Here is a 17,406-nt window from a genome sequence, read left to right on the forward strand (position 1 = left end):
GGGGCGGTGACGGGGATGGTGAGACGGGGACGGGGCGGTGACGGGGACCAATTTTTTCACCGTGTCATTCTCTACTTCAGAGCATGCAATCAGATGTAAATATGATTAAAATCTGCAGAAAGCAAAACCCATGCCAGCGAGATATTGAGAGATTCTACACTGCCAGGCTGCCAAACATGTGCTTGTGAAGGCTGCTGCTGGAAATAAACATTACTTTCTCTCTCTCGCCAATGCTGTTCAGTTTCCTCTTCACCTGTCTGATGTCTGATCACTCTCTCACTGCCAGATCTCCTAACTATAAACCACAATGGCACCTGCTGTTACTCTGCTATTTATAAGGTTAGCAGCATTGGCACCAAGTGTTACTAATTATGAGTAAGGGAAAGAGAATGGGGACTTGTATACTGCCTTTTTGTTGCTGTGGCATTTCAAGGCTGACATTCAAAGTGGTGGGCACTGGAGGATTAAGTGACTGGCCCAGGTCACGAGGAGCAGCACCAGGAATTGATCTCACAACCTCTGGGTTGCAGAGGCAGCAGCTCAACCAGTGAGCCACCAATCAGTGTGAGGCAGTGAATGGGAAGGCATCGGATGACAGAGACTGTGATTGGTGCTTACCACGGTCTCTGTCACCCACTGCCTTCCCATTCGCTGCCTCCCACTTCTCCACCTCCACGTTATTTCCATTGACTAAGTCTTGTAGAGCCTTCCAGAGCTCAACCACCACATCCTTCTCATTGGCTGGGTACTTCGAGTTGAGCTGCCTTTTTACTACTTCCATCCCCAACCACTACCTTCTTGTTGACTTAGATCCCGCCCACAGGCAGGGCAGGGCAATCTCGTCATGGATGTTGGAGAATTTCAGAACATCTCTCTATTGCCAACAAGCCAGGTAAACATAGAAACATAGAAATAGACGGCAGATAAGGGCCACGGCCCATCTAGTCTGCCCACCCTAATGACCCTCCCCTACCTTTCTCTGTGAATAGATCCCACGTGTCTATCCCATTTGGCCTTAAAATCAGGCACGCTGCTGGCCTCAATCACCTGTAGTGGAAGACTGTTCCAGCGATCAACCACTCTTTCAGTGAAAAAGAATTTCCTGGTGTCACCTCGCAGTTTCCCGCCCCTGATTTTCCACGGATGCCCTCTTGTTGTCGTGGGACCCTTGAAAAAGAAGATATCTTCCTCCGCCTCGATGCGGCCCGTAAGATACTTGAACGTCTCGATCATGTCTCCCCTCTCTCTGCTCTCCTCGAGTGAGTATAGCTGTAATTTGTCAAGCCGTTCTTCATATGGAAGATCCTTGAGTCCCGAGACCATCCGGGTGGCCATTCTCTGCACCGACTCCAGTCTCAGCACATCCTTGCGATAATGTGGCCTCCAAAATTGCACACAGTATTCCAGGTGGGGCCTCACCATGGATCTATACAATGGCATAATGACTTCCTCCTTACGGCTGACGAAACCCCTTCGTATGCAACCCATGATTTGTCTTGCCTTAGATGAAGTCTGCTCCACTTGATTGGCAGACTTCATGTCCTCACTGACGATTACCCCCAAGTCTCGTTCTGCTACCGTTTTTGCTAGGATCTCGCATTAAGGGTATAAGACTTGCATGGATTTTGGCTGCCCAGGTGCATAATTTTGCATTTTTTGGCATTGAAGTTGAGTTGCCATGTCCTAGACCAGCGCTCCAGCAGGAGTAGGTCGTGCATCATGTTGTCGGGCATTGAATCTTCGTCTGTTGTGCATTTGCCCACTACATTACTTAGTTTGGCGTCATCGGCGAATAATGTTATTTTACCTCGAAGCCCTTCTGCCAAGTCCCTTATAAAGATGTTGAATAGGATTGGGCTCAAGACTGAGCCCTGTGGCACTCCACTGATCACCTCCGTCATTTCGGAGGGGGTGCCATTCACCACCACCCTTTGAAGCCTACCTCCAAGCCAGTTCCCAACCCATTGCGTCAATGTGTCACCTAATCCTATAGAACTCATCTTGCCCAGCAACCTGCGGTGTGGTACGCTATCGAATGCTTTGCTAAAGTCCAGGTACACGATGTCTAGGGACTCCCCAATATCCAGCTTCTCCGTCACCCAATCAAAGAAGCTGATCAGGTTGGATTGGCATGATTTCCCCTTAGTAAATCCATGTTGTCGGGGATCCCGTAGATTGTTTTCATCCAGGATCTTGATTAGAGTTTCCATTAGTTTGCTCACTATCGATGTTAGACTCACTGGTCTGTAGTTTGCTGTCTCCATCTTTGAGCCTTTCTTGTGGAGTGGAATGACGTTAGCCGTCCTCCAGTCCAACGGGACGCTGCCTGTACTAAGGGAGAGGTTGAAGAGCGCGGACAGGTATGGTTTTCATGAACTCTAGGTGCTGAATATACATAATTCTATATCTTGGCACTACAAATTTGGAGCCTAGAAGCAACACACTGAGCCACTACCGTATTTGCCGGCGTATAAGACGACTTTTTAGTACCTTAAAATCCTCCCCAAAGTCGGGGGTCGTCTTATACGCCGGGTACAGTTTACATGCCCTTACTTGCGGGGCTGGATGTACTCAGTCGCGCGGCTCTTCTTCTCCCTACCTTCTCTGCTTGCAGCACAGAGCCGAACGGAAGTCTTCCCGACGTCAGCGCTGACGTCGGAGGGGAGGGAGGGCTTAAACAAAGCTTAAACAAAGCCCTCCCTCCCTCCGACATCAGCGCTGACGTCGGGAAGACTTCCGTTCGGCTCTGTGCTGCAGGCATGGCAGGTAAGGAGAAGGAGAGTAGCCTCGCGGTACCAAGAGAGAGGGGCGGCCGCCCCGCCCCGGTTGCAGCACAGCCGGCCAGGTTCCCTTACTTTTGTGGCACTTCCCCGACCGACCGATAACAGCCCGGGTCCGACAAGCCTCCCTGCCCTGTAGCCGCGAATCTAAATACCTTCTTACAGCAGCTGTAAGAAGGTAATTTAGATTCGCGGTTAAGGGCAGGGAGGTTTGTCGGACCGGGGCTGTTGTCGGTCGGTCGGGGAAGTGCCACAAAAGTAAGGGAACCTGGCCGGCTGTGCTGCACCCGGGGCGGTAGAGAAGGTGTGCGGAAGAAGGGGTCGTCTTATACGGCGAGTATAACACAAAACTCTATTTTTTAACTAAAAGTTGGGGGGTCGTCTTATACGCCCAGTCGTCCTATACGCCGGCAAATACGGTAATTCTTTTAACGGCATCTGGATGCCCAAATTCCAATAGAGAATACTAGCATAAATCAGCATCAAATTTATCTACCTCAGTAGGAAAGAAAAGAGTTTTCAAAACATTTTTGTTTTATTTTTCAGTATAGTCCCCTGATAGCTCCATACATGACATCCACTTTTCCTGCAATGACTTTAACCCCTATGAAAAGAATTCTGTTTGACCTACTCAACAATATGTTAGCACTTAAGGGCAAATTCTATAAGAAGCGCCCAAAAGTTAGGCACCGATATAGGCACAGTTCAGTGCGATTCAAGTAAAATTGGGTGCTGTTTAGTGAATCGCGTTGAGCGGCAACCTATTTGGGCAACTATTTTGGAGGTGCCCAATAAATAGGCCAACTCTAGGCCCAGCTAAAAGTTAGGCGAACGCTTAAGCACGCATAAGAGCAGCGATTCTGTAACAAGGCGCCTAACATGAAGCCACGCCCACGCCGAACATGCATAGCTCCTATTTTTTTGAAGGCCGCCTAAATTTTTAGCGGCACCTTGCTACAGAATCGCTCTTTCTTGATAGGCGCCTAAGTTTCAATTACTGCTAATTAAAAAGCTTAATTGAGCTTGTTATTTGATTTAGATAGGCACCTAGCTAGATGGGCGCCTTCATAATAGGTGCCTAACAGGCGCCGGTTACAGAATTTGGGCCTTAATGTCACCAGAACCAAAATGATGCTGTTTCCATGGAAACAAGAAGTTACCTTGCCGTTGCCAATTAAGCTTCACTCCATTCTCTTACAAGAAGTGTCATTGAGAAGAGGCGCTGACGCTGAAAGTGACTCAATCCCTGGCAGCAGACCTGGAATCTTGCCGCGGCACGCTAGTGCGCCACGGCATACAGTTTGCGATCCACTGCTTTAAATTATAAACCATTTGTGCTTAAATAGTAATAAATTAATATGACCAAGATTATTAGTTTTTTTGCCATGCATTGCCTTTCCAGAAAGGATTTGCCCTGGGAAGTGTGTTTTGTTGTTTGTCTCCTTTCAGCTGCAGCAATTGTGGATAATGTTTAATTTCAATGATATTCTTGCAGAACGTTACCAAAGGTGCAAGACACAAAATAGTCATCAGTATACAAAAGCTCAAAGAAAGACACAACCTACTCAAGTCTTTGGAAAGGGTAAGCTCTCGTGCTAAAATGCTTAACAATTTAAAAGAAATATTTTGTTAAACTAGATTGAAAGTACTCTCTGATTATCTCTGTAATTAAGCTCATCTGAAAGGGTGTGGAGGCAATTTTTAAGAAAGAAAATGGGGAACGGAATTCACGTCAGGATGAGGGGGAGAATCCCACACTGTTTTACAAGAGGTTGTGCTAGATGTACAGTCTCTTGTAAAATAGATGCAGGATGGCACATCAAAGTCCTTTCATGTACAGAGGGAGCTGCTTGTGAAAAAAAACCCCAATGCACAGCTTCTCCCACACACACAAACACACATAGACATGGGAACAGCTTTCTAAAAATACTGCTCTCTCTGTAAAAGGCCCTGATCCCAGTATAGCTAGCCCCCAATGTGCCCCCCACCCAATGGCTCCCCAAGCAGTAATATAGTGAGGGTAAGGCAAAAGGGGCCTACCACCCCAGGCTCCATCTTGGGCATGAGACCAGGAAGTGACATGAGAGAGAGAGAGAGCTGAGGCCTGTGTGAGATGCTGCTCACCAACACTGAAGTTTTTGAAGAGGTATGCTGGGGGGGGGGGGGTAGCGCATGAAGGGGAAAAGTGGGAGGGTATGGCGCCACTGCCCCGGGTGCTTCCTTCCCTCGCTATGCCATTGCCCCCCAAGCAACCTTTCCTTGGCACCCAACACCCCCAAACAACCCTCCATGGCACAGAGCCCAGAGCTAGCAGCCCCTTCCCCCCTCCAGCACTACACAGAACCCCTACTTTCCCATGCAGCCTTATTTATTTATTTAATTCATTTTATCCTCCCCAGGAGTCCAGAAAGAGCCTTCTACCTCACACACCCCCACCAAGCAGCCCCCCTCCCCACATGTGCAGCCTCCCCCCAAATACTCGCCAAACCCAAGCCCCTGAAACAAAACATCCCAGGAGGTTCCCAACCCCTGACCCACTCTCAGGTTTAGCAGGGATCCCTGGTGTCTAGAGGGATGGAAGTGATGCCCACTCACTTCCGCCTTGTTTCTCCAGCCATTCAAAATGGCTGCCAAGACATTTTTTTATTTTCGTTTGGAACGAGCGCTAGTCCTGAATGTCACAAAAAAATTGTATTCATTCCTAATTATTTTTATTGGCCAAGAATATGATAAAAGTTATATATCAAATATTCCGTGTTCCTTAGAAAATGTTGGTATCTTTTTAGTTCTTTGGTACACTGGTTCTCAACTAGCCAATCGGGTGTTCAGGATTTCCACAATGAATATATACGAGACATTGTGGATATCCTGAAAATCTGACTGGATGGTGCTTTGCCAGGGCAGGTCTGAGAGCCACGGGCTTCTTGTCATATAACAGCTTGCTGATTATGCTCAGTGCAGCATTTCACACTTGTGGTATTATTTTTGGTACATGATTATATAAAAAAGTCCATCCTTACTGTTATATGATATCAAGCAATCACAAAAAGGGAAACCAGTTTTTCCCTAGCTTTTGATTATGTTTTACAGTTTTATTACCCTGTTTATCTTTGAACATGTGTGTGGCTAGCTAAAACAGAAATGTATGTTAAAAAGATGTGTCTTATGTCAGGATTTTGTGTGCTGATAAAAAAAAAGTGGAGGCTCACATGTCTTATACGCACTGTTTGTTTTCTGAGTACAATCACAAATATTTTTAATAGTTATATAAATTTTTTTATTTTGTTAATAGTTATCTGAACTCAGTGGCGTAGTAAATGGGGGGGGCAGGGGGTTCAGAACACCCTGGGTGTCATCTTGGCGGGGGTGCCAGCTCTTTGTCACTCCCCAGTGAGGAGTGGGAAAGAGCGGGGGGGGAAGGCACCAGCGCCACCGCCAAGACGGCGCCCCTTACTACACTCCTGCTCCTGTGGTTAGGTGCGAGCACTTAAGCCAGCCATAAAGCTGATGCAATGCTCACACCTAAATTGTGGACCATGTAAGTGCAAGCCTCCGACCATGCTCTAGCCAGACTTCGTGAATGTAGGTTTTTGGCAATTATGCACATATTTATTCAATTTTCTGTACTGTTCTCCCAGGGGAGCTCAGAACAGTTTACATGAATTTATTCAGGTACTAAAGCATTTTCCCTGTCTGTCCCAGTGGTCTCACAATCTATCTAATGGACCTGGAGCAATGGGGGGACCAAGTGACTTGCCCAGGGTCACAGGGAGCAGCGTGGGTTTGAACCCCCAACCTCAGGGTATTGAGACTGTAGCTCTAAGCCCTGCGCCACACTCTCGGGCATAGTATGGCAGAAGATAGCATGGCAAACATTGTCTGACAGAGAGGGCAATACATACAGTCCGTTAGTCATTTGCCATGAATTTCTCTCAAAAGCGTTAGCATGTTATTTGTAGAATTAACTCCTAAAAATATTAGATAACTAATCAGGCCATTTAAATAAGAGGTATAACTTGAAATGAGTGGCTTAGATAGCTCAAGTTACACAAAGTTAAATTCAACAGTACCACCTACTATAAATGGATAGCTTCGCTTAAGATAGGTATCGTTTGAAAATGTTGAATTATACATTCACTGCATGGGTGAATATTGACTTGATTTTTCTGCAGCACGCTCTTTTTCAAATAGAGTTGTTTTGGAGTGGGAGATTGAGGATCCGTTAGCTGTCACTAACAACATTGCAAAGATAGGCCATATTAGATGCAGCTGTTGATAAATGATCTAATTCTCTGCTTGACTGATCATTTTATTGCGTATGACGTGCAGGACATCCTGGAAGGTGGAAATCTGCGTGTGCCACTGCAAGAGTTACACCAAATGATCCTTACCCCTATCAAAGCGTATTGTTTCCAAAATTCAAGTTTAGAAGAGCATAGCCGGGACCCAGATTCTCATTGCTCTCTGATGGTGCCGGACATGCAGGGCTCCGACTGCAAAGACTCCGCCTCTGGAGGAATACACCACCACCATGTGGGCAGCTGTGAGGGTGAATCTGGAGGTGCGCCTTTGCCCGAAGGGGATCTTCCCGGTCAGTTCACAAGAGTCATGGGAAAAGGTGAGTGTCTCTGCTCTTTGTAAGTGTGGCATCATATGACTGATGGATTTAATTAATTAATTCGTTTTCTATGCCATTCTCCCCAAAGAGCTCAGAACGGGTTACAGGTTGACATACATAATATACAGTTAACTGATTACAATTTGCCATAGTTACAGTACAAGTTTTTTTTTAATACAAGTTTTTATCCTAATTTGACACATACTAGGGACCTAATACCAGCAGCAGTGGCAGAAAGTGGGAGAGTAGCAAGTGAGGGAGGCATTGGGCCTGACCCCACCGGTTGTTCGATGGGGCTAAATAGCTGCACGGCCTCCTGCTAAAAGGCGCATGGCCATACAGCCACGCAGGTTAGAAGAAACACTGGCCCATCCTGTCATTCGCTCTGTAAGAAACTCCCCCATCCCTATAGGTCCTGTCAGTCTGTCCATTTAGATTGTAAGCTCTTCCGAGAAGGGACCGTCTATTGCGTATTGATTGTACAGTGCTGTGTACACTTTTCAGCACTAAAGAAATGAAAAATAGTAGTGGTAGTAGAGAAAGAGGTTGCTGTTCACTGATCCAAATTTGAGAGAAACCATTTTTTGCTGTTTTGGGATTTGATCTAGAGAATGACACGGGGAAAAAATGTGTCCCCGTCACTGCCCCGTCCCCGCGGCCACCGTCCCCACCCCCACTGTCCCCGCAGCATCCATACAAGCCTCAGTACTACAATATTTAGCTTATTCCTTATAAATCAAAGTTCTGGCTGCTGAACTAGAGAAAGAGATGTTCAGCTGGCAGGGCTTTGTTTATAAATTTTTATCAACACAACTAATATACTACTTTATCCTAAAGCAAAAAAAAAAAAAAAAAAGGAAAATAAATAGAATTTTTTTTTTTTTACCTTTGTTGTCTGGTTTCTGCTTTCCTCATCTTTTCATTCAATTCCTTCCATCCACTCTCTGTCTTCTCTCTGCGTCTTCCATTTGCTTTGTTACTGTGCCTCTCCCTTCACCCCCCCCCCAAATTGGTCTGATACCCATCTTCTTCCCTCTGCTCCCCCATAGTCTGGCATCTCTATCTTCTTCCCTTCCAGAGTCTTCTCCACACTCTCTCTTCCCCATTCCCTTCAGCGTCTTCTCCCGACCCTGTCTTCCCCATTTCCCAGCATTTTCTCCCCACTCTCTGTTCCCCATTTCCCTTTAGCATCTTATCCCCACTCTGTCTTCCACATTTCCCTTCAGCATCTATTCCATTCCTTTCCACCACCACCCTTCCCTCTCGCCACCCCCTTCAGCATCTGTTCCTTTCTACCTCTTCTTAGCACCCCTCACGCGGTCCAACCATCTCCCTCCCTCCCTCCCTCTTACCTTTGTGGCGCGTTACAATGTAATTTGTGCAAGCCGCCAGAGCAAGCTCGGTCCCCGTCCCGTCCCCACAAACCATCTGATCCCATCTGCACAAATCATCTCTCTTCTGTGTTCCTATTTTCCCCATTTCTAATATCTCCCCTATGTATCTGCATTGCCCCCCCCCCCACCCGTGTCCATATACCGTCCCCATGTATGTCCCTTTATGTCTCTGTCCTATGCCCTCATGCACATAATTTCCCCCCTCCCATGTATCTCCCCTTTATGTCTCAGTCCCTATGCCCCCATGCACATAATTTCCCCTCTGTTTCTGTTACCTTCCTGTGTCCAGATTTTCCCCTCTCTTCCTTTTTCACACCAATGTGTCTCTTCTCTGCAACCCCATCTAGCTTCTTTCCCTCTTTCTCCCCTACCTCCCACCTCCCCTGCTTCCAGCATCTGGCTCACCTGCCTGTTCTCCCCTTTCTTTCCTGTTGTGGGTTTATTTCTCTCCCTCTTCATCCCTTTGACCCAGCATCTCTTTCCCTTTCACTCCCTCCTTCCTAGTGTGAGGGAACACGCGCGATCATGGATCGCGCGGTCCAGCAGCCCCTTCCAGCAGCTGCTTGAATTGTTGAATCGTCTCCTCTGACGCAACCGGAAACAGGAAATTGCATCAGAGGAGAAGATTCAACAACTCAAGCAGCCGCCCGCTCGTGGCTTATTGAAAGCGTGCTACTGGAAGAAGAATTAAAGTCGGCATCTAAGGTTAGGTGGAGGAAGGGAGATGGCAGGATGATATGGCGATCAGGTGGGGATGCTGGACCGCGCAATCCATGCTTACTTCACGACGGAGACAAGACCACCGCTCCACGGTGTCCCCATAGCGACCACTATTTTTTCTCTCCCTGTTTCGGCGAGTTACCCACAGCTACCCGCTGGTAACAACCACCGTGTCATTCTCTAATTTGATCTACTGGCCTTCCTCCAGCTTGGATTGGATGAAATCTGGGTCTTGCTGCCATAAGATAGACCTTTTTTAATTCCATATTTAGGTATCTTAGTTAAGAATGAATGACCTGGCTATGTCCCAGCTCCGATTCCAAATTAGAACACATATCTAAGCTCAGAGTTTTGTCTGAATTACTGAGTCAGCTGTATCAAACTTCCAATCAAAATACTTAAAGCTGGCTCTTATTTCCCAGGTCCATTTAGGTTCAGATATTTAAGTATTTCAGTTTCAAATTACCTGCATAATGTGAGTTGCCTTGTTGCTTAGATTGTTAAGCTGTAGATGACCAAAAACAAGTTTAAGACTAATCTTACTGCAGTCAGACATCAACCTCTGTATAGGTTATCCAAATTTGGGCGCAAATAACAGAACTGTGCATACTGTAAACTAATTAGTCAATTAGGTGTTAACAGTCAATTACTGGAGTTAGTTAACATAACTAGGAGTTATGCATGCATCTGCCCTATGTCCTATTCTATAACATAAACACTTAAATTTTATAGTGAACATAAGATCAGCCATACTGGGTCAAACTAATGGTTCATCTGACCCAGTTTCCCATTTCCAACTGTGGCCAATCCAGATCAGAGTACCTGGCAGAAACCCAAACAGTAGAAGCATTCCATGCTACCAATCCGGGGCAAGCAATGGCATTCCCCATGTCCGTCTCAATAGCAGACTATGGTTTTTTCCTCCAGGAACTTGTCCAAGCCTTTCTTAAACCCAGCTATGCTAACCGCTGTAACCACATTCTTCTGGGAACTGGCAACGAGTTCCAGAGCTTAACTCTTCTTTGAGTGAAAAAAAAAAATTTCCACTCAAAAGGGGGGTAAAACCATGGGAGGGATATGGGTGGGTCAGGAGCGTTCCCAGAAATTAGTCACAATGTTATAGAATACCTGTGTTTGTGCACCTAACTGCCAGCGGTTGCAAGACATCAATTTTTTTTTTTTAATATATTTAACACATTTTTATACCGCCTACAATCTAGGCCGTTTTCAATATCAAAAACATTCATAAAATTCCATAAAATCAGCAAACATAGTGTGACGGGGCCAGGGGTAAGCCTAGCACTGGCAACCCGGCTCCCGCCACAGGCTTAAATCTGAGCGATCCTTGGAGGGCCACTCTGGGTTAAACACAGCAGAAAAGAAAAACTCCACAAATAATTGCCAGTTCCATTACCCAGTTCAAAGGCACTGGGTCTAAGGCAGCCACACTGGCGGATGAGGCTTGGAAAAGATTTATCATAAACAAAAGTTTTCTTTTATAGCAAGTCCATGCTTCTTTCAGGCGAGAGAGAAAGAAACCCCAAAACTTTTTCCTTTAAAACTTGCTATATTGTGCCTGCGGTTGCTTCAGGAAGTTCTCCCCACCTGACCCACCTGAAGTATAAATGCCCCACTACCCTTTTGATTACGGGATAGGGGCTGGGAACCATCCACCCTTTGTTTTAATGGTCTAAGATTCCCCTCCCAAAATTCCCACTATCAGGGCTGTGCAATGTCAGGTCACTGAATCCACTCCGGGCTTTACTTCTCCCTTCAAGGTTAGTTAGCATTACCCATCCCCCACTCACTATGCTTGGCTAGCATACAGGGATTCTGGTTTAATTTCTGCTACTAGTCAAACCTCACATTCACACCTCCAACACCTTCCTAAAGACAGAACTGTTTCTTTCAAATACCTTAGACCAGGAATCTCAAAGTCCCTCCTTGGGGGCCGCAATCCAGTCGGGTTTTCAGGATTTCCCCAATGAATATGCATTGAAAGCAGTGCATGCACATAGATCTTATGCATATTCATTGGGGAAATCCTGAAAACCCAACTGGATTGCGGCCCTCGAGACCCCTGCCTTAGACCATTGTTACAGCACAAACTTTCATTCCCCTCCCCTACACAGTACCTTACAGACTCATGCTGCAATCAGACACATATTCCAAGGCTTCAGGGCTGCAGTCCATCTCATTTCCCTCAGAGATCTCTCCCTCTATCTCCATCAGGGATTCCCTGCTCTCTGAAGCTGGGTACAGATTCTCCTCTGAGGCAGCCTTTGGCAAGCCCTGCTCCTGGAGCTTTTCTCTTCCCCTTAGCCTCTGCTTGGGAAGCAAAGTTTTGCTAGTCTGCCAGTGCTGTGGGTTAGGGAGTTTCCTAGCCGAGTGCTGTAAGACTGAGCTGCTAGCTTTTCGTTCCCTGCTCTGTAAGGCAGGCCCTTCCCTCCAAGTTCCTGATTGCCTCCTGGTGTGCTCAGCTGGCTGTGCTTTATTCTCTGGAGTAACCTTCACTTCTGCTCTAGCCAGTTCTGCCTGTCAGCTCCACCCCTTTCCTTAACCCTTACTGGGTCAGATTTCCTGACCAGGTAGTTAGAGAATTAACAGAGGATTTATAAAAGGGATTATAGTGACTTGGAACAGGTATTCTGTTCTCCTCTGACATTCCTTCTCTGTTCTGCCCTGCCTGTCTGCTCTTAGTACTGGGAACAGAGTTAATGGGCAGCTTCCTGGGCTTAGGAATAGGCACATTTGTTTGAGCGGCAGGGTTTAAAGCAGGTTTTAAACCAGTGACAGGAGCTTCCCTGTCACAGTAGACATTTATTATCTGCATAGCTATAAAGTCCATAAACATGAACAACATTCATTATCTATGCATATATAGGGTCATATGCCCTGAGCAACAGGGGTATTAATCCTACATTTTACATATAGGCATCAACAAACAGTTGTGTCTTTAGTAGTTTCTTAAAGTTGACACAATCTCAGATGTCCAGGCAGATTGTTCCACAGATGTACACCAGCGACACAAAACGTTTTCGTTTTTGAAGTCACATATCGAACTCCTATTTCCTTAGGTGCTTGCATCCAAAGCTAGGAGCCAGAAGCGTGCCAAGCTAGTATTCCGTAAAGAGCGCTCTGCGCAGAGAACCCTTTATAGAAAAGCTATCTTAGGGTGGATCATAACGACACCTAAGTTTAGGCCCGATTTACTGAATCTGGCCCCCAATAATTACCTGAAACCCAAACCACTCACGGTGGTGCTAACCAGTCAAGTCACGAATCAGGATGCTCGTTGCTCTAAGGAGAGATTTTCACAAACTTAAGGCTCCTTTTACTAAGCTGCGATAGCGGTTTTAGCGCGCTCTAGACACTAATGCCAGCATTGAGCCGGCGTTAGTTCTAGCTGCGTAGCGCGGGTTTAGCGTGCGCGGCAATTCTGCGTGTGCTAAAAAACGCTATCGCAGCTTAGTGAAAGGAGCCCTTAGCTTCAAGCAGGTTTGGATGCAATTTGAGCCACCTCAGATCAGAGTAAACTGTGGCTCGAACGGTATTAATCAAATGCTTAGAGGAGGATTTTGTGTCCAATCCACACTTCTCATTCCTGCTATCAGAGCACAATGCCCAAGTTCTAGCACTGCTGTCTTGACCTTCCAAGGTAGTCCAGAATACTGCTGTTCGCCTCGTCTTTGGCTTAAAAAAATGGGAGCAAATTACTCCATTTTATCAAAAACTCCATTGGTTGCCGATAGAGTCCAGAGTCTTATTTAAGTTCTCATGCATCTGTTATAAAGTAGTTTTTGGCATGTCACCGTGTTATCCTATTCCTCTTTTTTTTTTTTTTTTTGAGTCATTCTAATAAGAGTACACGTGGATTGCAACTGTTCTCATATCCTTCTATAAAATCTTGTCATTACAAAATGTTCCTTGAAAGAACTTTTTCATTTCAGGCCGCTAAATTAAATTCGTGGCTAGGAAAATTAATGTTAGAGGCTTCTTCTTATTTAGATTTTAGAAAATTGTTAAAGACATAATTATTCGATAGGCTGGTATCGTAATTGTTTGTTGTTATTTTAACATGTTCTTATTATTAATCTGATGTATTAATTTTTGGTTTTACTATTTTATCTGCTGTATTTTTATGTACTGTATGCATTGTTTTTGCTGTGACCCGCCTAGAAGCTTCCCGGTATGGCGGCATATAAAAATATAATAATTATAATTATTATTATTATTATTGATTAGCATGGGTTAAATTTGAGGGTAACTTTCTACAGATAAGAGCTTTATAAACAATATGGACCTGTTTCTCCTGAAATACAACATTAAGGCCATTTCCATTCTCCAGTGCACGCGATTTCCATGCCGTTATACCTTGCTAACTGCTCTTCCTTTCTCATTTATAGTATGTACTCAGCTTTTAGTTTCCAGACCTGATGAAGAGAACATCAGTTCCTATTTACAGCTCATAGACAAATGTCTCATTCATGAGGTGAGTTGTGAAAGGGGTGTGCAGGGCAAAAAATGTTTGTTTTGTTTGATTTCCCGTGTTTTTTTACAGGATAGATTTTTTTTTTTTTTTTTTAATTTGGGACAATGTCGTCAATAGTGCTCACTATTCCATTCAGTGCATCCTTTTGCTGAAATATTGTAACATAGTGTGCAATGTTGACAACACAGAAAAAAAAACACAGCAAAATTTCAGAGGATTTCCTGTCGTATCAGGTTAAAAATGACATGGGGAATGTCACTGATATTTCCCGTGTTGTTTCAATTGAATTCATATCCCTGCTTGTGAATTACTGTGTACAGCAGCCGTATTCCAGTCGGGTTTTCAGGATTTCCCCAATGAATATGCATGAGATCTATTTGCATGCACTGCTTTCAATGCATATTCATTGGGGAAATCCTGAAAACCCGACTGGAATACGGCTCTCGAGGACCGGAGTTCCCTACCCCTGGTGTACAGTATATCTGCTGTGTTTGTTGCTTGCAAACCCTTTCCAGAGTCTGTTATATAAACATTTAGTGGGGGTCCTGGTCTTGATCTAAAGGCCACCACGGGAGCGAACTGCTGGGCAGGATGGACCACTGGTCTGACCCAGCAGCGGTAATTCTTTTGTTCTTATGTTGATAAACAGATAAGAAATGAGGCACTACTACCATGTAAAGCCATTCACTGTGGACTCTTCAGATTTTTAGGGTTACCATATGGCTCCAGAAAAAGGAGGACGCATTGAGACATCCAGGTTTTACTTCTACTGAAAGCAGTGGAAGTAAGGAGGACAGTTAGGGACATCTGGGCTTTACTTCAATTATGTTTACATGTAACTAACTGCATGTGGGACAACAAGGTGTTTGAGCTTCAGAATGTTCCAGAAATGCATATAAAACTTCGCTAGAGAACAGTCAGTCCTTGCATATTTCTAGAGTTTCATTTAGTAGTAATTGACTTTGGAGATGTCAGAGTAATTTGATCTTACCATTTCTTAATTTGCCAGTAATTTTATTCTGCTTTAAACGTTAACATTGAAAACAAAAACAGCATCAGATGTGCTGCAGGTCCTCTTTGTGTGGCATGAATTGTAGAAAGAAAAGCACGTTGTGTTCCTTTCAGCAAAGTCCTCCGGTATGGTGGATCTCAGTTCTCACTATGTAGGGCAGGGGTCGGCAACCTTTTTAAAGTATAGAGTCCATTTATCCTAAAAATTTGACCCAAGCTTTACAAATAGCCACAATGGGTAGAGAAGGGAGTTTGAGATATTCCAGGTCTCTCACTCTCTCTTCCCTTCCCAAGGTCTAGCCTCTTTCCCCTGTTCCTTCCCTCCAACCCCTCTCAGGTCTCTGCACCACTCTTCCCTCCCTTCCTCCTTCCCTGCCCCTGCCCAGCTTGATTATGAAGAGGCATATTTAGGGGTCCTTTTATTAAGACACGATAACCAATTTAGTGCGCGCTAAAGATTAGCGTGTGTTAAATGCTAAGGCATCCATTATATTCTACTAGTTTTTTAGCCCGTTACATTAACGGGTGCTAGAATAGATATGTAGACTTAGGCATTTCTTTCTTTCTTTCTCTTTCTTTCTTACTGTATGTCTGTCTTTCTCCCTGCCCCCTTTCTTTCTTTATGTCTGTCTTTATTTCTGTCTCTCTCCCTGGCCCCCTGTCTGTCTGTCTTTCCTGCCCGCTGTCTGTCTGTATTTATTTCTTTCTGTCTCTCCCCCCTGTCCAGTAGCAACCCTTCCCTGCTCTCCCTGTCCAGCAGTAGCCCTTCTCCCTTCCTTTGACCTCCCCCCTGTCCAGAAGTAGCCCTTCTCCCTTACTTTGACCTCCCCCCTGTCCAGCAGCAGTCCTTCCCTGCTCCCTCTGTCCAGAAGTAGCCCTTCTCCCTTACTTTGACCTCCCCCCTGTCCAGCAGCAGTCCTTCCCTGCTCCCTCTGTCCAGAAGTAGCCCTTCTCCCTTCCTTTGACCTTCCTCCTGTCCAGCAACACCCCTTCCCTGCTCCCCCTGTCCAGCAGTAGCCCTTCTCCCTTCCTTTTACCTCCCCCCTATCCAGCAGCACCCCTTCCCTGCTCCCCCTGTCAAGCAGTAGCCCTTCTCCCTTCCTTTGATCTCCCCCCTGTCCAGATGCACCCCTTCCCTGCTCCTCCTCTCCAGTAGTAGCCCTTCTCCCTTCCTTTGACCTCCCCGCTGTCCAGCAGCACTCCTTCCCTGCTCCCTCTGTGTAGCAGTAGCCCTTCTCCCTTCCTTTGACCTCCCCCCTGTCCAGCAGCACTCCTTCCCTGCTCCCCCTGTCCAGCAGTAGCCCTTCTCCCTTCCTTTGAATAAATAGCACAAGTTTGAGGTAAAATAATACATCTTAATGGTAGCTCACTTTGTTAACTAAATCCCTGAATCAATGATGTAGTCACAGGGGCGCCTTGGGGTCCTGGGCCCCCTCACCTTCCACTCAGGCTCCCTCTGCTTTAATGGCTGGCAGGGATGCCAAGCTCCGCCAGCCAAAAAGGTATTCTTTGTGAGCCCTGTCTGTGCTATCAGAGCAGCACTTAAGTCAGCAGGTGCAGTCGAGACACCGATGCTGGGTCTCTCATGCATGCTCAGTTCAATGATTGAACTGAATACGCGTGGGAGTGGCAACATCAGTGACTGAAGTGCACCGGCAACTCAGGTGCTGCTCTGTCACCACATGCGGGACTCACGCAGTAGACCTATTCAGCTGGCGAGGCTTGGCATCTCCAACAGCAAAGGCATACATTAATGTGGTGATGGGTGCGGCGGGGGGAGGGGGGAGAGAATACCTGGCCCCTTCAGTCCAAGTTTGGTTCCCCACGCACCCAAATGAACTTCTGGCTACACCCCTGCCCTGAATATTGGGTGCACCCAATATTGACTGTCCCCCCCTTCTTTGAATTTTTTTTTATTAATTCTTTATTCATTTTCAAAAATACATTAAGTGTTAAATATATTCATTCATATTAACAATAAATACATCACTTACAAACAATCATTGATATATTTCATAAATTCTTATCCCTTCCCCTTTCCCATCCCTCCCTCCCATATATTCCATTATCATATAAAACATATAATAATAAACTTCCCCCCCTCCCTATACCTTAAGGGAAACAAATTCAAATTAATCTTTACAATACTTTGTCAATGGTTTCCACACATCCTGAAACTTCTTAAAATATCCCCGTTGTAATGCAATAAACCTTTCCATTTTATAGATATGGCATAAAGAATTCCACCAGAAGTTGTAATTTAATCTCCTCCAATCCTTCCAATTATATGTAATTTGCCGAATGGCCACACCAGTCATTATAAGTAGTAATTTATTGTTATTTGCAGAAATCTGACTTTTTGCTCTCATTTCCATACCAAATATCACAGTA

The 17,406-nt window shown here is 45.4% G+C and overlaps 1 protein-coding gene and 1 long non-coding RNA gene across 3 annotated transcripts in view; one reads left to right on the top strand and one right to left on the bottom strand.

Moving 5' to 3' along the window:
• The window catches only part of LOC117364302, a 70,585-nt gene extending 58,633 nt beyond the window's left edge, over positions 1-11,952 (bottom strand). The window contains exon 1 of the long non-coding RNA XR_004540204.1: positions 11,648-11,952. This is a non-coding gene — a long non-coding RNA (uncharacterized LOC117364302). The remainder of the gene's footprint in view (positions 1-11,647) is intronic.
• The window catches only part of SAMD4A (sterile alpha motif domain containing 4A), a 382,186-nt gene that overhangs the window by 332,118 nt on the left and 32,662 nt on the right, over positions 1-17,406 (top strand). For both annotated transcript variants that reach the window (XM_033953378.1, XM_033953379.1), the window contains 3 exons: positions 4,276-4,362; positions 7,110-7,398; positions 13,919-14,004. In XM_033953378.1, coding sequence (XP_033809269.1) covers positions 4,276-4,362; positions 7,110-7,398; positions 13,919-14,004 — 462 coding nt within the window. The remainder of the gene's footprint in view (positions 1-4,275; positions 4,363-7,109; positions 7,399-13,918; positions 14,005-17,406) is intronic.

The sequence above is a fragment of the Geotrypetes seraphini genome, chromosome 7, assembly GCF_902459505.1.
Source record: "Geotrypetes seraphini chromosome 7, aGeoSer1.1, whole genome shotgun sequence".
Taxonomy (NCBI): Eukaryota; Metazoa; Chordata; class Amphibia; order Gymnophiona; family Dermophiidae; genus Geotrypetes; species Geotrypetes seraphini.